Here is a 27108-nt window from a genome sequence, read left to right on the forward strand (position 1 = left end):
CTGTCCCTGAACGTTGCTATTTGTTGAGCACTTACTGGCAGACCTGGGAGGCACTCAGTTGCTAGTTAGTGAACATAACACTTCCAACATTCCAACAGTATCATTAACCTCACTGTACAGAAAGAAGAAACTGAGGCTCAGAATGGTTAAGTGACTTGCCAAAAACCACAGGTAGTAGCAAATAGCAGAAATCCAAAACCAGGTTTGACTCCAAACCCATTCTCTTTCACCACACATAGAGCAATGTCTCCCTCGATCTCACAGCCATAGCAAGAGTTGTGATGACTTTTACCAATTTCTAATAAAAAGAGCTCAATCCTGTACTCCTCTGTTCCTATCATTTGCTCCAAGTTCTTACTCAGAATATATTCATGGGTCTTCCTCCTCCTTAGAGTCCCCACACTACATGTGGTCCTTATGCTTCTGAGGACCCGAAGCCGTTCTGAATGTTTCTCCACAGGCACTGTGGGCATGGGTGAGCAGGGGGCTGGAGAGAGGGCCCCAGCATGGCTACACCACACTCACTCCAAGCGCTTTTAGCTGTTGCAAAATTAGTTATCCAAAAACCTGACATTCCTGATTATCCTTTAAAAATCTTCTTAGGAAATGACAACTGTGGACTAATAGGGTCAGAGCTGCATAATCCAAGGTGAGTTTTCTGGTTTGTACCCTTGAGTTAGTACAGTCGATCCTCATTATTTGCAGATTCCACGTTTTCCAATTTGCCAACTTGCTAACATGTATTTGTAACTGTCATGCCCACGTGTGTGAGGCTCTGGCAGGCATCTGCGGGCTTCTGCGGGTCACTGAAAACCCCAGTGGCCCGGTGCGCATGCTCCCCAGCTGAGGTCGAGCAAGGGAACGCTCTGCCTGCTTGTTTCAGCTCTTGCACCGCAGCAAATGTTCTTTCCATGTGCCACGTTCTTCACATTTATGTTCTTTTTGTTGGCGATTTCGCTGTTTAAAAGGGACCCCGAATGCAGAGCTGAAGGGCTGTCTAGTGCTTCTAAGTGCGGGAAGGCCGCGATGAGAGCAGGGAGAAAATACGTGTTAGATACGTGTTAGATAAGCTTCATTCAGCAGGAGTTACAGTGCTGCAGGCTGTGAGTTCAGTGTTATCCGACAACACTGTATATGAAATGAGGTCTCTTTGAACAAAAACATACATAAACATGCATTGATCGGTTGATAAAAAATGTGACCAGGGGTCCTCAAAAACCCAGCTTTGTATTTCCCCGAGGAGTGATGCCTCGGTATTTGCTAATTCAGTGTCGACGGTGACTTTATAGAAGGTAACTACAATGAACTGTGAGAATCGACAGGGCAGAATTTTTTTTTGCGGGGGGGGGGGGGGGCGGTGTTTCTAAAATAACTGAAAAAACCCCAGGTGATTTCCAGGGTGAAAGGGGATAATAAACTAGATCTAGAGTCAAGAGGCTTGGATAGTAATTCTAGCTCTGCCACAGACTTGGCCTGTCCCGGCTTCAACCTCTTTGTCTATAAAGTGGGAATATTAATATTTGTTCAGGGTTCTGAAGATAAATTGAGATAATCATAAATGTGCTTTTTAAAAAGTAGAAAGTCCTTTAATAACGTCAGTAGTGTACTTCTGTATATTTGGCACTTAGAACGTCTCAAGGTATTTTTAACATGTCATAATTATTTTACTTTGGAAGTTATTTTCTAAAATTACCATATTTTATGAATCTAAGACCCACATTTTTCATATTTGCTTGTTCAAAGAGAATTCTAAGGGGCAGTTATGATTCACAGTGTTTTCTTCTTAGTGGAAGATAGAATATTGGTGCGTCTTGCATTCGATGGGGTCTTAAATTAGATGACATGTGGTATTTGACATCCACCCTCCCTTAGGAGTTCTCTCGCCTCGTGCTGCTGACCATTAGCTTTCTAAACAAGTGTGCTGGCTCTAAGCTGATACTCCCTCCAGGAAGACATTTCCCCAACATTTTCCTTCTTTTATTTTTATTTTTTAAAGATTATTTATTTATTTATTTGACAGAGAGAGACATAGCGAGAGCAGGAACACAAGCAGGGGGAGTGGGAGAGGGAGAAGCGGGCTCCCCACTGAGCAGGGAGCCCGATGCGGGGCTCGATCCCAGGACCCTGGGATCACGACCTGAGCCGAAGGCAGACACCTAATGACTGAGCCACCCAGGCGCCCCATTTTCCTTCTTTTAATAAGGTCTCAGCTTTTCATATTCCTGATCCAAATATCATTTCCTTCTGCGGCCCTTTTTACTTTTAACTTATCTTCACTTTCTTTTAAATAATTTAAACTTTTCAACGGACTAACTTCTGGTGTGATAATCTAACGCCAAAGAGTAAGTGCTAGTGCTCCTTCATCCACATCTGCAAGTCACTGTGAGCAGGAAGTCAGAGGACTATTCTCCAGAAGCCCCTTGCTTGCATGTGGTTGACATTCAACAGGCCTTTGCTGACTCCTTGACAAAGAATACAGTAACCCAGGCCCTGTCAGGTGGTGCGGGAAGAGCACCTTCCCCAACCTCTTTCTTTTTGGTAATGTCTGCACTTTCTTGTCCCCTTTTATAGCTGCCCAGCTGAGCCAATTTCCCCCTGTATTCTAACAGGCTCATTGGAAGTCCTACTTCATGAACTGCTCCCAGGTATGAACGCCTTATTTCAGGAAAAAAATGAAAAATAAAAAAACCCAGGAATCTCAAAAGTCATTCAACAGCACAACTCTGGAACAGCCGAGAAGGGACTAAAATCAGTGCCTCAGCTCTGACCTGGGCAGGTGTCCCTATCTTCTTGTTAACCCTATTTCCTCCGAATGCTACTTTCTCCTTTGTACTCATCCATCCTGCTGGGCTGTAGGGAGAGTAATCCCACAACATAAGGGTAGTTTCTACTACTGGAAGGTCCCAGGTCCCCGGCCCTCCCATGGAAAGGCACTGGCCTTTAGAACAACAGAAGCCTGCTGGGGCCGTTGGGAAACCTTGACAATGCTTAGAGAAAATCCATTCCAAATTATCCAGGAGAGCTACTGCTTGCAAAATACTCCTGTTACATGCAAAACCAGACAGCTTTTTACTTTTAACTCATCCTCTTTACTACTTTATCTACTTTATCTATCACTTGCTGCACTTTTCTTCAAATGGCCGTCTAAAAATAACGAATTTCCCTCCCCCAAAATTCATAGCTAATAGAGTGAAAGGTGGATTCTTAGGTGATCACCCACAATCTAGTTTGTTGTTTAGCCAAAGATGGAGTTTGGGCAGTGTGGGCAAGGGGACAGGGATGCCTGCTTCAAGTTTTCATTGTAAGTGACACATTCAGCTGGATGCCCAATACTAAGGCATCCCTATGTAATGAGTACATGTGTTAAGTAATCACAAATAAGCTAATCTTTCTTTCTTTTTTTTTTAGAGAGAGTGAGTGTGTGTGCATGGGGGAGGGGTGGGGGGACAGAGGGAGAGAGAGAATCTCAAGCAGACTCCATGCCCAGCATGGAGCCTGACATGGGGCTTGATCTCACGACCCTCAGATCATGACCTGAGCTGAAATCAAGAGTCAGACGCTTAACTGACTGAAGCACCCAGGCACCCCTTAAATAAGTTAATCTTTCTTGAATTTTATGCTATTTTTTTTCTATTCATAACCGACAAACTGACTTTCTTTTCTTTTTTATAAAGATTTTATTTATCTGAGAGAAAGAGAGAGCATGCACCAGCAGGGAGAGGGGCAGAGAGAGAGGGAGAAGCAGACTCCCCGCTGAGCAGGGAGCCTCACACGGGGCTCGATCCTGGGACCTTGAGATCATGACCTGAGCCAAAGGCAGACACCTAAACAACTGAGCCACCCAGGTGCCCCAACAAATTAATTTTCGTTTATATAGTTGGGTTTCAGTATGGATTGTTTACAGCAATCATGGTTCTCCATGTGAAATGGCTTTTGATTCAAGTTCATGGAGCGGTCTGTCAACAGGGCTGGACTGTTTACCCTAACAGTGGTGACCACAGCCTAATTTCAACCAGTGTCATTCAATATCGGACCATCTAGAAGGCTCAAGAAATTGCAGCATTTCCATCTTTCTGGGAAACAGAGACAGTGATTAGTGGCAGGTCAGCGATGAGTTATCCGTGACACAGACATTTCACCTGGTACAGATTCGGGAAACTGGAGGACTAAACCCCAAAGTTGCTTGGTATTTGCCCAGGACAAGCATTTAGGACTGGGAAGTAGACAATACCACTCTGGACGTCTGTGTTACCTGTCCCTGCACTCTGAAACTCTGAGCCACGGTTCTGAATGGCTGATGTAAGTATCTAAAATTCGCTGATCTCCAGGACACTATTTTCTCCCCCAGGGAAAGAGGAAGATGGGGAGCAAGATGGAAAATACTCCTTTGGGGATAAAACTCCAAGTTAACCAACCATAATTTATGGAACTGTGAAAGCTGTAAAACCCCACAGTGTGTTAGCTGTAGCCCACTCCTTGGACTTGGGAGAATCCAGAGCAGCCCTTGTTCCCCTGCATTGAGTTCTACCCCGGGTCTCCTGCAGTTGCTGCCTGCTGGCTTAGAAAGACACCACGACCTTTTACCTAATCCCAGGGCTCAAAGGCAAAGGGAGAGAAAGGATTTACTTCACCTCCTGATTCTCCCCCACAACACAATTGCACTAAATCTAATTCCAAAATATTCTGAACCAAAACTCAGGTCTATTTGGGGGATGCTTTTAAATGAAAGGATGGGGGGCGCCTGGGTGGCTCAGTCGGTTGAGCGGCTGCCTTCGGCTCAGGTCATGATCCCGGGGTCCTGGGATCGAGCCCCGCGTCGGGCTCCCTGCTCAGTGGAGAGTCTGCTTCTCCCTCTCCCTCTGCCTGCCTCTCTGCCTACTTGTGCTCTCTCTCTCTCTGTCAAATAAATAAATAAAATCTTAAAAAAATAATAATAATAAATGAAAGGATGGAAGGAAAATAAATTTCTGGTTTGGCAATTCTTAACACCTGCTTTTGTTTTTGCTTTGTCTGTGCACTAATAAACAAGTGGATAGTATTCTTCAATATTTCCTTCTTTTTAAGTCAGCTGCCAAACTGAGTGGTTCAAAGACACTGAGTTAGGAAAAGAACAAACATTCTACTTATATTTATGTATTAGCCTTAAAAATTTTTAATGTGTTATACATACTTTATTTTGAACACACTATATTAGTACAGTAGGACATGTTTGTAACTAACCAATAAATGTGAACACTGGGGGGTACACGCTCAAAAATGTTTATTAAGGGGCTGTGTGATTAACGGGGTTTGAAGATTTGTTCTAATGATCCTACTCTTTTGTAAGTCACAGACATGCAAGAATGAATTTAAAGATAGAAGCAAAATCGGTACTTAAGTAAAAACATGGCCTTGCAACCCAGAGAAGATCTTGCCATAAAGATGACTTTACTAACTCTCCAAATCTAGTGTCTCTAAGAGGCAGGAAATGCCTGCTTCGCCAGGGGCACAAATAGTTTGGGATCAGCTTAATTACTGGTCTGTCTTTGATCTATTCCTCTTAGTTTACAGTTGCTTACCAACTTTCAGGGGGAGGCTGCATGCTAAACCGAGACTATTGCCTGCAGAAACTTAACAAGAATGGCAAGAAATTAACGGAACAGAAGAGACCACTTGCTCAGTACTATTCACATTCCCCCTCTGAAAGCATCATTCCACTTTACTCTCTATTACTAATAAAACACATATAATGAAGTCTTTAAAAATACAAAAGCCGCTTTTAAAAAAGAGGGCCACTTTCTGACGAAAACTGAGGCTCATGATGCTTGGCCTACTGCACTCTTCAGTCAAGTCTGGAATCACGTTTATATGGATAGAGACATCTCTAAACAGACGGTGGTCTTCAGGCCTTTCCCCGACCTAAACATAGACAGGACAAAGCTAGTAGTTTGTCCTGAAATTTCCATTTGGCACTGGAAGGCGAAGGCCACCCTGTGAGCATGTCTGTTTTTCCCAACTTTTCTCCCTTGCTGGCCAAAACGAAAATAGATACACCTGCCTACACACACACACACACACACACACACACACACACACACACAGAGCTGAGACAACGGGAGGAAGGATCTGCAGGCGGCTTGCAAGGAAAATGGCACGGTACCTGGGATGCTCTCTAATTTCCGTCTGAGCTCTTCATTTTCTTGTTGCAGTGAAATAACCTCCTGCTCCAGCTCTTGGCATCTCGGACAGTAGCCTTCCTCTTCCTCCTCTTCCTCCTCCTCTGGCAGAGTAGAAGAGGATGGGTGACCATGGGATTCAGAGGTCGCCGGGGAGGTCCAGCCACCTAGTGTATGCACGGGGGAGGTTGACAGAGGATCCACGTCGGCCAGGTGGCCGTACTCACTGACCGATGAGGTGTTTGGAGTCGGGAAGCTCCCCGAGAGCAGGTAATTTTGTAGGGAGTCAGTGAAAACCCTCAAAAAGGCAGAAGTCTGTTGTTTCCTTTGCATATATTGCATGTCTACGTCTACGTTATCTGAGGTCTGACTGTGGACCCCCTTCCCGATGGGACAGTGCTCCTGTCTTTCAGTATAACTCGAGCCTTCCTGCTTTACGCAAGAAACCATGGATTGGGAATGGTTGGAGTCCAGAAGCTTTCCTCCACAATTTAAGAGACTAAGAACTCGACTGCATTGCTGGGCAAAGGCATCCAAGATCATTCGACTCTCTGAAACACACGAAAAGACACATCAGAGACGGATAGCCAAAGACAAGGGGTAAGTGCGGTCCTCAATGTTGAGCTTAACATTCAAAAATGTTAAAAATATGTATTTCTACTCTCCGTCCCAAACTAAGGTGACGAGGTAGGATGCATTAGCTTCCTATCATTCTGCAACCAGAGGGGTGCCTGAGGAGTTACCCCCACCCCCTCACGCTGGGAAATGGCCGCACTGTGACTTTGGGCACCATACAGAGCTCTCCCTCGCTGTGGCATTAACTGGCCTGCACAGGTCTGAACTCACACCTTTGGCTTCATTAATATCCTTACTCTAATGAATCGAGCCAGCCACGGCAGACTCAATTCCTCATTGATGGGAGGGCTTACAGCAATCATTACTTCTATTTCTGGAGTGCCCTCATGCCCTTGCTATTAATCAGCTGATACAATCCCTGCCGAGAGTACGTTGCTCCCAGATGCAAACTGGAGAAAGATAAGTCCTTTTGAAGAGCTCACTAGACATCTAAGGTAAAACAAAGAGTGGCCTATAAGGCAAATGATGACGAGCCCGAAAGCAAAACGGTGTTATCCCACAACTGTGTTCACTATGCTTTCTTTTCATTTATCTGTGAACCTGGATTTCTTGTCAAGGCCAATGTTTAGGCCAATCTGTATTAAGTATCACGTGAAAAGCAGCAGTGCCTCTTCTTAGAGCCTCTTCCATTTGACTGCCACGTCTCTTAAAATGGCATGTGTCGAGAGTGATGGTTAGTTCACAGAAACATATTCAAAAGCATATTAATCGTCAATCAATGAAAAGTAAAAACCAAGTGGAAAGCAATCAGTTTAGAAAAACAAGCAAAAACCCTTCAAACTGTGAAAACATGTTTTCATGTTGTCAAAGGGTCTTGAACATTCACCCTAAATGCGAATGTCACCAGGTACATTTTCTTCTTTCCTGATCACCACCCAGAACAGACTATTTATAAATACAGAGGAATACTTTATAAGGCTTACCTAGAGGTGGTGGATGCCTCTCATTTCCTCTCCTCCCTACCCAGAATAATGACCACAAACAAAATACTGTAGATTTTACATGCCAGTAACTATTTATGATAGAAATTTATCTAGCTACTTGCTGTATCTGAACATGTTGATCAGCTGTATTTTTTTTGGGGGGGATAAACTTTCAAAATGAAAAATAGTGAGATGCTTGAGGGCTTCTATGGGGACAACAAAATATTTACTGAATATATGCAGGGCCTCTTGTAAATAAATAGATCTTAGTTTATAGCATTTCACATTTCCTTGGCTGGGGAGGCAAGAGCACTCTGGGCAGGCTGCGAGTCCACAGGACTATTTTCTTCCTGGCATAGTGCTTTCCCACTCTTAGGAACAATATAACCCTTAGACACAGGCAGGAGGGCCCCTGCCCTAACCATCCTCCTCCATCCCACCCTCTCCCCATGGTGAGGTACCCAAGATCCAGGAATTCCTTACTCAAACTGCTTCGAGGGCCTGTGCTGGACTCTTCCCTGAGCCATTCTCCCAAAGACAGACCATGGTGCCAGGGCCTGGAAGTTTGGACTGGGGCATCCATTCCTGTGTATGTGAGGTTCCTCCTAGTGGAAGATGAAGCTGGGGGTGGGGAGAGAAGGCCATGGGCGGGCTGAAAACTCCAAAATCAAATCTGGTCATTAAGAAGGTGTATTTATCAGGGTAGGTTGATGGGAACATACTTTATTTAACAATTTGTTAATTATTTAGATATATGATATGAAGGTCTGCATTTGTATCTTGACCTAAATCCCACAAATATTAGGCACAGGCCTATTTTTTATACAATGCTTTTTGAGTCCTGAAGAAAGAACCCGATGTCAAGTACAGTTTCAGGCTAGAATTGGTTGATGGGCTGGGAACTTTGTTGAAGCAGCAGCCAGGATAAAGTCCACTCGCTAACTGGGAGAAAAAGGGATGTGGATATGGGAAGTATCTTTTTACACCAAAACACTGGAATTGATGCCTCTATCCCCTGCCAGGTGGAAGGGAAGAACTGGGCCCACGATTTAAACCAAAAAGTAATGGGGAAAGACCTCAGATATTTGGTATTATTTCTTTACACTGACCCAAACCAAATAAACAAAGTAAACAGTTAACCGTACAAGTGGGAAGACTTATGATGTTGCATTGTCATTTTCACTTCCAGGTTTTTGTTCTTTTATTAGTAAAATCAAAGGATGATATTGATTGGGAATTTTCAATTCTAGCACACTAGCAGTTTTCATTCATTTTAATCCTATAATCCCATTCTAGACCTGAAGTTGTATTTACTGTTTGCATTTTAATCAGCACAGTCCCAACTGATTTACATCCTATACACCTTTAACATAACCTTGATGAAAGGAACAAAATATGAAAAGAAAGGCTAAAATAGAAGTGTCTATAAGGAATTACTCGAATATATTTGTTCAATGTCCTAAAGCACACTCAGTAGCTTTCATCATATTGATAAATCACATTAGAGTATAGATTTTAAGGGAAAAAAACCTGACTTAGGGACAAGCATGATTTGTTTTCTTAATTGAAGGATAAACTCGTAATATGCTGAAAAAAATCATTACATAATACACTACCTTATGAAGATAATGCATTAAAGTGCTCTCAGAATATCAGAGAATAGCTACAACCATAAAACAGTTCTTGCCTTCAGTTTTTAAAACTGCTTCATTCTGAATTTGTTCTAAGAACTGAGATGCAAAAATAGCAACCATAAGCCTTAAAGTTGAATTTCTCCTCTTTTTGGTACCTTAAAACATTTAAATAGTGTTTTAACATCAATACGTGGAAGAATACGATGAAAAATATTACTATTACACTTGGCAGAAAACAGCACATCTTTCTACTTACTACATATTGCAGCCAGCAATACTTCAGCTTTCCAGACAGAATATAATTAGAAATGCAAGTACTGTGCAATGCCCATTATCGCTAAGAAATGGAGAAAAGTTCTGTTTTCATATGAACACAAATGAATGGTCACTGACCCATGATTCTTAATTGAGCAAAGTGTGAACATGTATTTTGAATTTTTTTAACTGTTTTTTTTTTCCCCCTAGTTACAGAATGCTCCACTCAAGTGATGGCAGGGAAGTACAAAGTCAACAGTTTACAAAGGGGCTTTAAAACTACCTACTTTATTCCTAACTTCTCTAAAAGTAAACACTGCAAAATGTTAATTAATCACAATCACGAAGCACTGTAAAGTGACCAACTGTAATTTATTTTGCTCTACTGTGCAATCTGTTGGGATGATATCATGTTGCAAACTGTGCCTAGTCTGATTCCAAAATCTGAACCCGTGATTATTTTTTTAATTAAAAAATTCATTTCTAGAAAATCTTCTGAATTTAAGTGGCTTAAAAAATTCATTTCTAGAAATTCTTCTGAATTTAAGTGGTTTAATCCATCCTAAATCTGGTAAGTGAATAAGAAGAGGGATGGGAACTCGGCAATCAAACACAGGCGCCTTACTTTAAAGGCCTTCTTTGTAAGTAAAGCCTTGAATGGAATTTGCCCATCACAGCATATACCCAAGAGTATTTGTTACTATGAGGAAGATCACAGTCATTGAGATTAGTGGTAACCTTTTGATTTTAGCCCAGCGAAGGGTGAAATATATTAATATTAAAAATGCAAAAGCAGAAAATAATTTTTTGTGATCTGCTATCATGTATCCATACGTTATATCTACCAAAAGGATTTTCAGCTTGTCCAAAATACATAATTTCCCTAAAACATTAATATAACTTCTTAAGAGAGGACTTCATGACATAGAAAATAGAAGTTAGAAAATGAAAGCATCTTTGGGAGCATCACCCTTGTCTTAAATCAATGAACTATGTCTTTTAAAAAAATGCCATCCAATTTTTTTTCATAATGGCAAACATCAACACAGCAAAACAGGATGCAATTTTTCTAAATAAATAAATCAATGATGTGTCAAAAATTAACAGATGAGTTAATATACTCGGTGCTATCAAAACCAGATGGTGCTTCCTAATATTCATCCTGCTCAGTCAATCCCTGAATATTTTCTGGACCATCGGTATATAAAATAGGATGCTGCTATTTGTGATGGCAAACAAAAGCAATCATGCCTGCCAAGCACATACTATAACAGGCAGCATTTCAGCTCTGCTAGACAGAAAGTAATTAGAATGCTTTTAATGTCCAAAAGAATGATGCTGATAGGCTGCCACAGATGTGTAGATTTATGAATATTTATATGGTGGTTTATAGCTGACACTTTTATCAGTTGAAGAAGATAAAATATCTGCCTGACTCAAAAGCTTGACAGTCAGGTTAATAAAATCTCATTAAAGAGAATGACCTATGCAATTATATAGGATTTATTGTAATTCATTTTTGATTGTACTCTGCTTAAAGATGCAATTTCCCATTTCCTGATGCCAAATTTAGGCTGCATATCAAGATCTACGTGGGTTTTAACTCTAAGCCTCCCAGAGAGGAAAAATATGCTTTTAAAACCATGGTATATTACCCCTTTTAAGGAAAATTATACTCTTCATGAGATTTTATAGGAATGCTGAAAAATCTATTTTTAATCACATATTTCTCCTCTCAATGGCTTATGGCTCTTAATGGCAAATAAGATACACTTCAACCTTTTCATCTTTTCACTGCATTTACTCTGGACGCTCAGTTATAGCTCTTCCATCCTTGACTCGATTCATCACATGGATGTGTTGACTATTTTCCGTTTACTAGGTAGCTGGAGCGGCTGCAATAACACTTTTGTGAGGGTGCAACAAGCAACTGCCACCCCTCCCCAGCCCCCTCCCCAATATGCTGAAATGGTGTCTGTCTGGGCACACATGCTCATTGGTTCAAAGTGGAACCACTAGTTCCTCAAAGAGCCAATCAGCTCTTCAGGTGACTGTCCCTCTGATGGCCACTCACATCTCTGTGCCCGTTAAGAGACGGCTTTGTCCATCAATGATTCATATTATGACCACAATTCATGATGTCTAGTCCTACGGCCTTTTTTTTTTTCTTTTTTGCTGCCAGACCATTTTCCTCACTGCATGGAAGAAACCTACCATCCAATTCCTGTCTTTCCAACAAGCACATGGCATCCTGCCCTTGGTGCTATCAAGCTTACCTCTCTATGACCTTAAAGAAGAAAAAAAGAAAAGCAGCAGCCACAGCAGCCTTGAGAATAAAAGGAAATAAAAAATATAGGGTGTTTGAGGGGGCACCAAACAAAGCCCCCCTTCACTCTTTTAGATGCAGTGATGTTGTGATTTCCACCTGGGGACAGAGACGAAATTAACTAGGACGAAACACTGAAAGAGAACATTTACAACAAGGTGAAAAGGAAAACCACACAAACTCCTTGTGGACGAAAGACAGCAAGGACACTGTCAGAGTAGGAGGGAGCACGGAAAGGACAGCAAGTGGCTGGTGTAGAAAAAAGAATGCAGGAAAAAGAGCAGGAAAAAGCAAGGTTAAAACTATGGATGAAAATGGAAAGGAGGGGGCAGATTTATAGTGTATAAAAGGAAGTAAAAGATTGAAAGACAGTCAACAAAGACTGAAAGGAGAAAGCAAGATGAGATTAAAGACTGAACAGGCAGATTAAAAGGGGGGGAACCCCCAGGGAACATGGTGGAACTAAGGTTATGCAAAGGGGTAGGCAAAACATAGAAAATGGGAAAAAGACCCAAACTGGGGAGAAACAACATATAAAACAAAGATAAAGCAGAACAAGGGAATAAACATGGGCATGAATTAGAAGAAAATAAGACTCCAAATCCAGAGAGAAAAGAACACAAACCTTACTAAGAAGGGGAGAACACAAGAAAAATAACGGACAAAATGGAAGTGGGTGAGTAGCCTCACAATGAATATAAAACACAACAGAGTATCGGGTCAAGAGCAACTGAAGAAAAAAAAACAACCACCAAAAAACCAAAAACCAACAAACCACCCCACAAACAATAAGAACACCTACATAAGAACCCCACTCAAAGCCGTCAAACATCTCCAAATCAGTGAGAGATATGACAGAACAAGTCTTCACTATTACCTGTAATTAGATTTTCTTTCTCAAAACCAATCCTTCGTGCGTCAAAATATTGACAAACAACGTAACAGCACAGGCATCTATAACTCATTTAGAGACAATGCTCATATTTTCACTGGGACAAAAGCCTTGGATCCACGGATACGCAGAATTGGGGGGAGGGGGGGCTCTAAAATGCCACGAAAGGCCTGAGCAGGAACTTTTAGTTCTCAGGAGCGAGATGAACGCGGCTCCGCGCCCTGAGGGAGCGCAGAGTGCCCTCGGGCGCAGGCCCCAGGCTGTGGCCTTTCTACCAGCCCACTCCCCGAAGCCTAACCCGAACGAGAGCTGGCTTTTCCCAGGGGGCCTCCTGCAGGCTCCCAGGGGAGAGGAGCCTAGTTCCCTGGGGTGGGCGCTCCCCACCAGGCCTTTCCTCAGGGCTGGGGCTCAGATGCTCGCGAGGCGCGGTGCAGCCCCGTCCCTCCGCGCGGGGGGCGTGGGCGGCGGGCCCCGAGCGCCCGGGGGAGGGGGCGGGACGTCCCTCTCCCTAAAGTCCGCCGCAGGGCCGAGCGCCAGGTGCACCCGCCGGGCTGGTGCAGAGGCCCCGCTCTCTTACACCCACGGGCCGGGACTCTGGGGTCGGTGGGGAAAGAGGGCCAGAGAGAGCAGAGACAGCGGGCGCACGAGAAACAGGAGCGCACAGAAAAAGAAGAGCGAGCCCAAGAGCCAGCCGAGTGGACCGCGACAGAGTAGGAACGCCTCAAAGAGGTGGTGAAAGAGAGGACCGGAAGATAAGGAGGGAGAGAGAGAAGGAAAAACAAGCGGAGAAGAGAGATAAAGGAAGAAGTGGAAGGAAAAAGTGCAGCAGCCCCGAGTAAAGGGAGGGCGTCCCCGAGCGCCGCCAGAGCAGCGCCAGCCTCTCCCCGAGCGGCCGCGGCCGCCACCCTGGGGTGTCCGGCACGCGACCTCGGCGCCGAGGCTGCCTCCCCGACCCCCCGCCCGAAGGACCCCGGCCGCCGACCGCCGCCGCCCCGCTTCCTGGGCGCCGAGCCGGATCCGAGCGCGGAGCCACCTGTTAGGAGGCGCGCTCGCCGTCGGAAGCTCCGCACGCGGCGGCGGTGGCGGCGGGGAATCCTCTAGAAGTTGCTGCCCGTGCGTGGAGGCCTCAGGGTTGCGCTCCGACGCCCCGACTCTCTCTCAGCCCGGACCTCGCCGGCCCCTCTCCCCCCGCGCCCCTCCCGCCAGGCCCGGCGCGCGAAAGGGTGTCCGCCATACCCAGCTTCTGGTTCCCGGGGCCCCCACCCCTCCCCGCGGCCGGGCGGGAAGGAAAGTTGCACCCAGGAGTTGGTACCTGCACTGAGCTCCAGGCTGGCGCCGTCGCTGCCTGCGCTGCTGCTGCCCGTTGCGGCCGCCGGGCCCGGGCCATACCTGACGACGGCGGCGAAGGACGAGGATGAAGAGGCGGCGGGGGACGCCGGCGGCGGCGCCGGAGTCCTCAGGTGGCCCTGGGACGCGGCGGGCGTGCAGGATGGAGACGACGATGAGGCGGCGGCGGCGGCCCGGCCGGGCCCGGGGGGGTAGGAGCTCTGCGTCTGGAACTGCTGCTGCTGCGGCGGCGGCTCGCTGCTGCTGATGGAGACCGCGGCGTGCGGCGCGAAGGGCGGCGGGGGCGGCGGCGGCGGCGGCCGGACGTGCGGCAGCTCCACCAGGGTGGGTCTGTCGTAGCGCTTGGCCAGCGCCGGTCTCTTGCTGGGGAACGTCTTGAGGACGCTGTAGGGGCTGCGCTGCTTGTAGATTTTGGGGACGCTGGGCCCCTCCTCCGCCGGCTGCATCTCCTCCTCCATCCTGCGCCTCGGGGCTGGTCCCCGGTCGCACGCCCCCTCCCCGCCGGGCGCCGGGCTCCGAGGGTGCCTCCGCCTCCCGCCCGCCGGCTCTGCCCGAGTGCGCGCGTGTGGGAGGGTGTGTGCCTGTGCCTGGGCCGCCGCCGCCGCCGCCACTGCCGCCTGTCGCTGAGGCTGGCATCGCTGAGCCCCCGCGCGGGGGGCTGCCGCCCGAGCGCTGATTGACAGGCCGCCTCGCCAATGCCTGGAGGGAGAAAGGAGGTAAAGAGCAAGTGTTTAGGGTAATATCTGCTAATGATAATGGGGGCGGGGGCGGGGCCTGGCGTCGCCGCCGCCGCCCGTGGGGTCCGCGCGCCGGGTGTGCGCCTCCGACGGGGGGAGGGAAGGGAAAAGCCGGATCCCGAGGGCGCGCGGGTAAACAGGGCGAGGTCCCGGCCAGCGCGAGACTTTGGAGCCCCAGGTGCGGACTTGAAGCTTTTGCCGTTGCGGGCGGGGTTCAGCTTCGGAAATGAGCTCCTGGCGCCCCCTACGTGACCCCAAACTCTCGGGGTTGCACAGAGGGGCTGGTAGTAGTTGGGGCGGGGCGTGTGTGCCTTGGGAAGGTATTGCAGCCAGTTCTGCCCCTCGGGAATTGCTCCCCCAACCTTTGGAAAAGAACACCTTGAAGGTCTTGACCTAGGGTCGCTGCGCGTTGTTTGCGCGTCTGGGGGTCCGCCCACACCCAGCATGTGACCTTTGAGCTCTTGCAGATCCCACGAGCATACGGGCTCTCGGACTTTCACATTATTTTATTAATTTCCCGTAGGGGCCCCGAGAATGTAGCAAAATCATTTACCCCATTCTACAGATGAGTAAACAGAGGCTCCGCGAGGTAATTGCCCAAAGCCAGACACTCAGGAGTGTGTGGCTGAGTGCAGACATGCATCCAGATCATTTGAATTCATATCCTCACTTCTCATAGCACGTAGACTCTGTGCAATTGAGGGAAAAATCTGACCTGATACCTCCCTTTGGGATGGTGATTAAATACTTTCAACAGTGTCATTTGATATATAGGTAAATGTGAGAACCAAGGTGGCCCGATTGCTCGTTCCCTGTATTGCCCAGCGAGCTTCTCACTGCATCTGGGGCCACCAGGACAGTGTTTCTGGAGGACACAAAATTCCAGTAATTGTCTGAATGAGAGAAGAGCTTCTGTGGTTTGGAGGAGGATCCCCATGGAGTAGAGATGTCTTCAAATCAACAGGAGTGCCCTGGCTTCTTCCAGAGGCTCCTTGGAGTAAATCATCCCTCTCCTAGGCTGGCGCCAATGCCAGCATACTCCCCCCTCCCAGGATTGGTTTCCAGCCTGTCCGTCTTCATTCCCCAGGTTAGGAATCTGGGTGCATCTCCTCCTTAATGTATGAGTCTCCTCTCACCACTCTGAAGTTACTTTCCTTTTCGGAGTTTTCCTTTCAGTCTTGGGAAAGTGACCCATTTTCTTCTGGGGGTTCAGGTCCTTTGCCTCTTATTTCCCATATCTCCCTTACCTTGGAATCCTCTCTCTGCTGGTTCAGCTTCTGTGTTCTTCCACCCAGGATAGTCTCTCTCTCTCCTGCAGCTTCCTCAGATCATGCTGTGGGTAGCCCCCTTCCATTTATTAGAGATGAAATAAATAATGCCATAAATAAAAGTATTTGGGAGTCCAGGAACTGTCAGAGCTGATTAGGGCATAGAGGACATTTTCTTTCTCATTATGCAAAAGCATTTCATGGGGAAATAAAAGAGGTTTCATTGTAACTCATGCATGTCATATTTCAAGGAATTCAAGATATTAATCATATTTAACATTATTTGCAACGTTTCTCCCTGGCTTCTGAAAACTGCTAAATGAGGACACGTGGATCACTAGGAAAAAGGGAGACAAGCATGAGAGGGACAGTTAAGAAATAATGAAATGCTGGTAAAAGGGAGAGGGATTGAGATGCCAGAGAGATGTTTCTTAGGCACATAAGTGAGAAATGGGGGAGCTTCTTCTGAGACGTGAGACACCTGAAATTGAATGATATAGTGGAGGAAATAAATGATAACAAACCTCCCCACACTTTTCTTTCTATAAAGCAGTTCTGAATTTTGCATTGAAATGTTTCCCTCCCACTTTACTCCCAAATAATTTGCCAGTAAGTCCTGGCGTTTGAAAAGAAATTGGGGTGGTGGCAGTGTTTGTGTGGGGTGGCTTAGAGGAGAGAAATTCTTGAGTCCTTCTAGTGAAGAAGTAATTTCCTATACCTGAGAGCTTTCTCTTTTTGGTTATGTATTTTTAGTTTGTATCATCCTCACCACTTAAACACCTTAAGAGACTGGGAACAGTACTTCTGTTGTTATATTTTACCAACTAAAAGGACCTGTCATCCTATACATCAAAAAGTAGTCATTTCTATAAAACTGAATGTTAAAACTAGTGGTTTAGCTTTAAAAGAAAAGGTGGGGGGAGGGCTCCTAGTAGAAAAAATATTAGAAATTTAGAAACAATCAACTTACAGATCCTCATGCTAACGGTCACCTACGTCTGGGCCCATAGAAAAATGAAGTGCTTAGTAATCACTCTTGAGAAAATAAAATGGGCATTTATTCCAAGTGTGGAGTTGGACTCAATTTTAAACTTGTAACTGACCACTAATCCCTGCCTGGGATTGTACTTAGCTGAGTATTGTACATAAATGTAATGTATAGAAGTGTTTATAAAATCACTGGTAGCACTTTGTAAGCATCTTTCTCTAAGTTATAGTCTAAATTATCAGATGGTGACTTTGCTGATATCTTCTCTTTACGGTCTCATGGGGGCTGTTAGGATGGTAATTACACCCATGCTTTAAATCTCCTTAGATATTTACTCTTATCTCAAAAAAAAAAAAAGGTAGTGAGCTTTTTAAAACCAAGTGGCTATTTATGGACAGGGTGATTTTTGATTGGCAGCATGTCAATTCCTTGAGCCATCCAGAATATAGCTTTTAAATAATAAGTCAGCCATGGGAAATGCTTTTTATTGCACCAATTTCAATGATATTTAATGAGCTTCTGATTGACTGTTTGATCTCCCAATGTTTTGTGCTACTTTTAATTCATTTCGTATAATAGAAAAAAAAGTAATTGGAATAAAATTTTGTGACAAGATAATGACCTTCCACTTTGAAATTAAATGTCTGATTAGCTTCAACATTTTAATGCTGAGATGATATTGCGGCAGGAACAGGAGTGTGCGTACCATCATTTGGTGGGAAAGAGCTGAGGAATACTCCTTTGCTTTTCCCACTGCATGGCAGAGAGGGTGGAGTGGCCACAGAATCATAGACTCGTAGTACTAGAAGAGACCTTCATGGTCTTTTATTCTTGTGACTGATCCTATGCCTATAGCTTTTCTATGACATTGCTAAGTGGTTGTACAAACCATGCCTAAATACTTCCTGTCCTGGGGATCTCACTACTTCCGGAAGCATCATTCACCCAAGGATTTGTTGGTTGGTTGGTTGGTTTTTTTAAGTCAGCTTTATGCCCAATGTGGGGCTTGAACTCATGACCCCAAGATGGCATGCTCTACCAACTGAGCCGGCCAGATACTGCTCTCCCAAGGATTTATTCACCTAATATTTATTGAGTGCCTACTATGTGCTAGGTACCTTTCTAAGCATTGGAGGATATAATGGAAGCAGATGCCAAGATCCCACTATTATAGAATTGGGGTGGACAGGTAATAAATAAGCTGGAAACTAACCAAACAATATATTACATTTGCATAATATAATAAGTAAATATATTACATACTTATATAGTTAACATACTAATGCAGTAAATATAATATATAAAACATATCTAATACATAATACTATTATTGATCATATTTCCGATAGAAATAACTATGATGGAAAAAATAGGATGGGGATGTTACTTTTGATAAATGGTTTGAGACGACCTCTCTGAGGTGGACCAGTTGAGCTGGGAGTTTACTGGTGAAAAAGAGTGAGCCATCCGTGAGAAGATCACTCAAGGCTGAGGGACAGCAAGTGCAGGAGCCAGCAGGTGGGAAGACGTTGGATGTTCTCAGGGAGCTGAAGCAAGGGCAAGAAGTTGGAGTGTCCGGGCAAGGGGCAGAGTGAGGAGATGAGGCCCTGGGGCAGGCTGGGCCCAGCGTGTGCTGTTATGTATACCTTGGGAAATGTCTGGCATTCATTTGAAATGCCATAGGAAGCTTGGAGGTGGTGAAGCTGGGGAGTGACGTGACTTGATTGACGCTCTTAAAAGATAATTTTCAGAAAAGGTAAAATTATGACTCTCATATGTACACACAAAAAATGAACAGATGTTAATGACTTTATTTAACATGTTCGACGCCCTCATAATATTCAAAGGAAAAGTCAAAAAAGCACAAATTGAAATGGAATCGAGGAATGTTGAATTGAAAGTGCAAATGGTTTTTCTATGCACAAACTGGTTTTTTCCATGGGGAGGTACAGGTGAGGGGGGAAGGGAGCCTTTACCGGACAGGACAGTTTGCATGTCTGTCAGTTATCTACACTTTCAAAGTTGTAAAAATCGTTCGAAGACAATGAAAGAATAGAATCCGATAACTTGGAAGGGTGTGCTATGTGGAGACAATGCATAATTTTCCACCAAAAGACAATTTCTTTTTCTACAATGCTTTTTTAAGAAAAAGCTTTGTTTTCTAGTAATTGCAGATTTGCAGGACATTGCAAAGATCCTACAGAAAGGTCCTGGGTAGCCTTCATTCATTTCTTCCAATGGGTACATTTTATGTAACTGTAGTTACAGAAGTGGGATCATGCAATATGTGATTTTTTGAGATTTTCCACTTAGTTTAGTGCCCTTGAGCTCTCTCCATGTTGTGTATATCAATAGTTTGTTCCTTTTTATTGCTGAGCTGTATTTCATACTATGAATGTCCCACAGTTTGTTTAACCATTCACCGATGGTAGGACCTTCTGCTTGTTTTCAGTTTGGGACTATTACAAACAGGGCTGCTCTGAAAAGTCATGTACAGGTGTTTGTGTGGATGTAAATTTTATTTTGGGGGGAGTAAATGTCCAGGAGTGGATTGCTGGGTCACTATATGATGTTTTAAAAGATTTATTCTGCATTGTGGACAATGGACTATAGAGAATCAGATTGGCAGCAGGAAGACAATCTATTTTCCAAACAGTGACTGAGTGACCCTTTTAAAATATAATCGTGTCTCTCCACTGCCCTTTATTTTCTTTCTCCTCCATAGGGTAAAATCCAATCTATGTAATTGCCTACTTAAGGCCCCTCATGATCTATAACCATCCCCTGCCTGTTGGACCTCATTCCTTCTACTCTCCCCCTCCCTCACTCTACTCGAGCCTCACTGGTCTTGAAGAGGCCCTAATGTCCTGCCTCCAGATTCTTACTCTCCATCTTTCTTCTGCTTCAAGTGTTCTTTCTCCGCATGTCTGCATCATTCCCTACCTTATCTCCTTCCAGTCTTAGCTCTGGCATCTCTTTTTCAGTGAGGTCCTCACTGATCACTCTATTTCTATCGCCACCCAGGCCCCCTCCACGCTCCGCATCTCCTTTTCCACTAGTACCTAGCACCATCTGTCATGTCGTATATCGTACTTATATGTTGTTTGTTTCCTGTGTCCTGAATGGGGACTCCTTTGGGGGGGGGCGGATTTTTGTCCATTCTGCTCCCTGCCGAGTCCTCAGCATCCAGAACTAGCACAGAATAGAGGCTTGATGAACATCTGCTTAGTGCACAGATGACTTTAGGAGGCTCTGGTAGTAGTTTAGATGGGAGCTGAGATGAGTGGGGCTGGTGCAGTGGCCCTGAGTTTGGAAGAAATTTAGACATATGCAGAACATATTCAGGAAGGGGCCCATTCCGTTTTATACAGCTCCGAACGGCGGAAAGGTGTTCTTTACCTTGAACCCAAATTTGCTTCTTCCAGCTGCTGGCCCTTGAGCTATTCAGAGGAAGTTTAATCCCCTCCCTTTCCTTCCTGTGACAGCTTCTAGGACCTTTTTAGAGTGGACACGGCGTTTTAAAGACTAGAAAAGAACAGTCATCTTTGATTTAATTACTATTTTTCTCCCTAGTAGGATTCCATATATTTATTAGAACTCTTTTAGTAGCCAGTGACAGAAACGCAATGCAAATGGAGTAGGGATTAAGATGCTTTTGGCTCTCATGATCTTGAAGACTAGAAGAATATCCGGGATAGAGCAGGCATGGATGCTCCTATGGTGTTATTAGGAATCTACCTCTCTCCATTTCTCGCCTCTGATTTTCCTTGTGTTTTTTTGTTCTCTGGCAGGCTCTTCCTTCGTAGTGTTCACCTGGCCATCAGCAGTTGTCACCTGTGTGGAAAGAGACCACCACTTTCCCATCGGCTCCAGCAAAAGTACCAGAATTGGCCATCATTGTCTAATTGGGTCAGGATAATGGGTTAGTTCATTTGTTCATTGACCCTTCCACTGTTACGAGCTGTTGGGCCTGTTTCCCTTAAAGTGAAGGGAACTGAAGAACAAGGAATTGACGAAATTTCCCCAAAGTCACAAAGCAAATCACTGGAGGATTTAACTCAAGTCAAGGTTCTTCTGTTGAATCGAAGTAGCAAATATACCTTGTAAAGCTTAGTAAATTTTATCTTTTATTCTCCATTCTTCACTTTGGGCCAATTTCTAAAAGAATATTTCCCTCAAAGAACCGAAAGCACCCTGGACAGAAGTATGAGCTTGAGATATTTATGAGAACAAAGTTGGATATTAAAGCCAGGAGGGAAAATGGTGGAAAGAAAAAAGTCATTAAGTGAAAGTTGAGGAAATGTGGTAACAAGCAAGTCAGATGGTGGGTTCAGTTTCTGAGAAGAGTCGGCAGGATCCTCCAGCAAGATGCATTCTACCCTCTCTTCATTTCTTTGTATGAGTATTGTACTGCAACAAGACAGGATGGGTTCATACTCTGACTCCAGAGTACCACAGGAGGACCAGCTTCCATGAAGAAGGTTCTGAAATGAGCCAGTGACATACAGTCTTAGACATGGGCAATTTGAGGTTTTCTGACATCACACATTAGACAATTTACTGGGATTTCTACAAGTTAATCCATGCCAAATGTCTGCAACCAAGAAAGCAGGTGGATTTGACTGATGTCCTGGTTGTTTGGAGTATTCCGTGGTTTGCTAACAAAGCTCCTGTAAGTACCCATTTCTGAAAAACAATAGAAATATGTTTTTGCTATAAAAATTATGATAATTTTCTAACTGACTTCTATAATATCCAGGCAGCTGGGCTTTTGGGATTTCTTTTCTAGGCTAGGAGAAAGGAAAGTTTGAGTTTTTATTGCTCTTCTTTTGTCTTCAAAAGGCAGCTGGTGTTGCATAAAGATCAGCAATGACCCTTTAACCTACTCTTTTCAGGTTATTCAAGCTTCTGGTCTCCCCCCCTCCCCCGCCCCCCAGACAGCATCAAAGGTGAATGATTACAGAATCATAGACTTTTCTTTTCTGCAAGGGATGATGTTTGTTTCCTAGGGTTATCATAACCAAGTACCACCACCTGGGTGGCTTAAACCACAGGAAGTTATTGTCTCACAGTTCTGGAGGCAAGAAGTCCAAGAGCACGGTGTCAGCCAGATGAGTTTCTTCTGAGGGCTGGGAAGAAGAGTCTGTCCCCCTTTGCTTCTGGTGGCTGGTTTGCTGGTAATCTCTGGTATTCCCTGGCTTGTAGAAGCATCACCCCGCCTCTGCCTTCATGTGCACATGGCGCTCTCTATGTATGCCTGTGTGTGCGTGTGCCAGGTCCGGTTTGTGGTCCTTTCTCACCACAGCCCTAGGAAACTAATACATATGCCACATAGGTGGGTTATATGATCATCTCTGTTAACCAAACTGACTTTTGTCAGAAGGGTCAAGTGTTTGATTTTTTTTTTAACCTTTTTTTTAAAAAAAGATTTATTTATTTACTTTAGAGTGGGGGTGGGCAGAAGCAGAGGGAGAGAGAGTCTTAAACAGACTCCGCGCTGAGTGTGGAGCCTGACACAGGGCTCGGTCTCACCACCCTGAGATCAAGACCTGAGCCGAAACTGAGAGTCAGATGTGTAACCGACTGCGCCACCAAGGTGCCCCAAGTGTTTGATTTTTTTTTAAACAAGTCTATTAGAACTTGAATGATTATATATATATATGTATATATATAGACAGAAGACCAATGCACACAATAGATATGCACACTTGCACAAACAGTGGGTTCCCATGAGGCCACAGAACATAGGGCCAATGTGTAAGTAATGTTAAGAACATTTGCCTTTGATGGGGCACCTGGGTGGCTTGGTCGTTGTCTGCCTTTGGCTCAGGTCATGATCCCAGGGTCTTGGGATCGAGCCCTGCATCAGGCTCCCTGCTCAGCGGACAGTCTGCTTCTCCCTCTCCCTCTGCCTGCAGCTCCCCCTGCTTGTGCTCTCTCTGTCAAATAAATAAATAAAATAAAATCTTAAGAAAAAGAAAAAGAACAGGGTCTTGATCATTCCCATCCTATCCTTGGAGATGTCCACTGTGCTTTAATGAATTTAAGCACAGCGCAGGAGATACTGAGGGAGAGTTACACAGGGCTAAAACATCCGTGCCTTTTCCAACTCCCCGGCATAGTCAGAGCACAAGTTATTCTAGTTGAATCAAACATAAAAATCATCAAAAACATGTATAAATATATTTTTAGTCAGCCAAATTTAATCTTGGCTGACTTAACCTTGGTTGGGAGAATTTTGAGAAAAATACTGATGCCCAGGCCCTTCCCCAGACCAATTAAAACAGAATCTCTGGGGCAAGACCTTGGCCTTGGTGTTTTAAAAATCTCTTCTTTAAAAGTCTCTTTATGAGCAAGCAGGGTATGTCGCTGTCTTCCCAAAGACAGACTAAGTTACTGCAGTTAGAGGGTAATCACATTGGCCTGAAGTCCGGGCTAAGTGGGGCGTGAAAAAGAAAGAAATGGATTAAAATCAGGAGATGATTCAAACTAGCAAGACGACAGGTTTATCGGGTATAACAGAAACTTAGTACTCTGTAAGAGAGGGAAATACATTCAGCTCAGGCAGGCACCTTCTGGGAGAGGTCAAGGCAGTGACTTAAACTTTTAGTCTTTTATATTATGACTCTTTTGGTTGCAAGAGACAGAAATCCACTCAAACCAGATGAGCACAAAGGGGAAATTTATTGGCTCATTCAACTCAGAAGGATGCTAAGGTATCTCACAGGAAGGAAGAAAAGACTATAGGAATTAGAGTCTTTGAGATTAGAAAAGGGCTCACTGATTCCAGAATTTTCTCTCTCTCCACCCTACTCATCTCTCCACGTTGCTGGAAAGATGGCATCCAGCACACACAAAGTATCATCTTCTCAGCTTGAAATCCACAACAGGAAAAGCTGTCACATGCTATCCCTGGACTTGTCTTTTATTGCTTGGGAGAGAGAGTTCTGTTATATTCTGGGTCTGGGTCACAGGGCCCCCCCTGGAACCGTACATCAGGAAGTGCTTCCCTAAGGAAGGGATGCTGAGTAGACTAGAGCAACTGCTCTCTTGGAGAGCAAACTAATAGCCCTCTTTCAACTTTTGATAAAAACCATTTCTGTGGGATAAAAATGTTCCCCTAAATCAAGGAAAAAGCCTTCTTTGGAATTGTAAGGGAAAAACGAAATGACAAAGGAAGACAATCTCGAACGTCAAAAGTCAGTTTTATACTTTACTATCTCTCTTTTCTAGTTGATGAAATTTAGGAGGATTGATCTGGACTTGTTTGTTCACGGGCAGATACACGTGTGCAAACAATGAGTTGACTTGACTTGCGACACAGTCTGCTCGGTAAAGCAAGTAATGTATTTTCTGTAATATGCATGACAGCAGCTGTTACTTAGCTGTTACTTTCCCTTTAATGAAAGAGCTCAGTGGTTTTGTTCTGTATTTTTTTTTTTTCTCCTCCAACTGGGATTCCAGGCTTCTCAAGAAAAAGGTCATTTACGAATCCAGAAGATAAGAGCAGATGCAGGGGTGTGACTCCTGCCCAGCAGACCACCCGTGTTGAACCTCTGGGGGCATTTGTTTTCAGTCCATTGACACGATCATAGGTGTTTGGGATTTCCAAGAACATAGATACGGTTTCAAGTGTAGATTTTTTTTTTTTTTTTAAAGATTTTATTTATTTATTTGACAGAGAGAGACACAGAGAGAGAGGGAACACAAGCAGGGGGAGTGGGAGAGGGAGAAGCAGGCTTCCCGCTGAGCAGGGAACCCGATGCGGGGCTCGATCCCAGGACCCTGGGATCATGACCTGAGCCGAAGGCAGACGCTTAACGACTGAGCCACCCAGCCGCCCTGATTTTTTTTTTTTTAAATGGGGTCAAGTTGAAAGAGATCCAGTTTTTTTTTCCTGAGAAACTTGTAAGCTGCTCCGTGTTCCAAGGGTCTCATTTTCGCCAATAAAAGGGTAGCACGAGTGTTATTCTGAAAAAGAAGTCTGAGTGGCACAATGTAGAATTAGGAAGTTGTAGGCTGTGCTAACTCTCCATTATCCGTGTGTCTTAGAAGCAGGAGAACGTAGAAGTTAGGAGTATGAACTCTGGAGCTAGTCACTTGGGCTTTATGTTGGCTCTTCCATTTAACAGTTCTCTGTCCTTGTACCAGTTAGCCTTCAGTATCTTGGTTTCCCTGTTTATAAAATGGGGATAATAATAGTACCCACTTGGCAACATTGTTCAAGGAATAAATACATGGCACATAAATAGAATCTGGCATGGAGAAAACACTCAGTAAATCTTAGTTCTTATCATTGTCTTCATCATCATTAGATAAAATCAAATGAAATCCTTTGTGTAGATCTTAATCCCAGACAGCTGCCTGTGGGAGGGATCTTTGTGGCTTAGGCTAGTCTGCTGGCCTCACTCTAAAACTGTGTGGAGAGCCTAGACGTTCAAACCAGCACCGCTGGACCCAAGTTTAGGTTCCACCACTTATTGGCTCTGAGAGGGTGGTCAAGTTGTGTGCCTCTGGGCAGATTAGGCACGCCTCTGAGTCCCATTTCCTCAATTCTGAACCTGGAAAACCACACTGAACTCCCTGGTCGGGTGGCTGGGCAGATGGAGGAGGCCATATTTCCCAGCAGCCCCAAGCCCGAGGCCCTGCATCAGTGGGCGGCCCCCGGCTCAGATGTACTCTAGCTCTCCTTTCCGTCCACTGGTAATGTTTCAGTAAATGGAAGACACCCTACAATGCACTGTGACTTGTTTTTAAGTCTTCCATTTGGTCCCTGTCTCGTTCTCAAATCTTTGTTATTCTGGATTTCAGGAAATAGTTCGGTTGCCAAAACTGGTTGAATGAGCTACTTTCAAAATTAGTCAAGTGATACAAAGTACTGTTTTCAGGGTGGTTCTAGCAATTCCCCATCACGGAACCACTGTGTAAGAGAGTGTTTTGACAAAAGGGTAGGATTTAGAAAATTCACATTATGAGAACTCAGGAAAATCCCTGTGTCCTATAAATCTCTTCCCTTCCTAAACCAGAGCATCAAGATAAATCAAGAGATGGACCATCATCAAGTCACTTTACATGGAGGTATCCAAAGATAGAAATTTTAAATTTATTATTCTTACTCACTTCAACAGTGAGGTCTCCTGTCTTGGGCTACTGGTTTAGTCCTATCTGGATGGCCTCAGGTTCTAACCTTAGCTATTTAATTTCAACTCAGTTCAGTAGCTCATGTTTATGGATAAATGAGCAAAACAGTAAAGATCAAAAGCAAAAAATAGAATTACTATGGAATTCAATATTTCAGAAGCCGGAGTCGGGTAAATGTTAGTGAAGTGTAGCATTCAGAACGAAAGGCCCTCACTTATGATAATGCGCCTAACAAGGAAATGAGATTGACACAGCAATTCTCTGTTTTTCTTGTCGCCTGAGGTTAGAGATTATGCAGTGTGTGTTTCTGTTTTTAGCTTCTTTGGTAATTCCTATGGTGAGAGACTACACTCTGCATATTTGTCAGGGTTGCACTCCTGTTAGGTGCTGGGTCTTTGAGGTAGTGCAGGAAACACTGTTCGCATCTGAGCCTTGAGCGTCCTGGCTCACCACCCCAGCTGCCCCATGATGCCAAGGACCCCCTTCCTGTGGCTGGTTTCTTGTTTCACGTTCAGTTGCTAGGGGATTCCATAGAGGAAACATAGTCTATCTTACCAACAGGTGTTGCTGTGAGAAATGTTGAAATGGGTGGCCAGTGACAAGATGTTTACGTCCTTTATTTGATGTCTCCTTGTAATCCTGAAGCCTTTTAACACCAATTGAAAGTAGACTAAGAACAAGAGACTATGGAAGATCAGCATGGATTTGAGTGAAAAATAAACTAGTTAAGGTTTCTTTTATGTATGACCAAAAAACATCATCCAGTGCTTCTTTGATAGCAGTTATTGTAACTGAATCCCAGGGTA

General features: G+C 44.5%; 1 protein-coding gene across 2 annotated transcripts in view; it reads right to left on the reverse strand.

Annotated features, from left to right (window-relative positions):
- The window catches only part of BEND4 (BEN domain containing 4), a 31426-nt gene extending 16547 nt beyond the window's left edge, over positions 1-14879 (reverse strand). For both annotated transcript variants that reach the window (XM_032400270.1, XM_032400271.1), the window contains exons 1-2: positions 14134-14879; positions 6140-6706 (exon numbers count right to left, since the gene is read on the reverse strand). In XM_032400270.1, coding sequence (XP_032256161.1) covers positions 6140-6706; positions 14134-14626 — 1060 coding nt within the window. In that variant the 5' untranslated portion in view covers positions 14627-14879. The remainder of the gene's footprint in view (positions 1-6139; positions 6707-14133) is intronic.
- Between the last annotated feature and the right edge of the window lie 12229 nt (positions 14880-27108).

This window comes from Phoca vitulina, unplaced genomic scaffold (genome assembly GCF_004348235.1).
Source record: "Phoca vitulina isolate PV1807 unplaced genomic scaffold, GSC_HSeal_1.0 scaffold3, whole genome shotgun sequence".
NCBI lineage: Eukaryota > Metazoa > Chordata > Mammalia > Carnivora > Phocidae > Phoca > Phoca vitulina.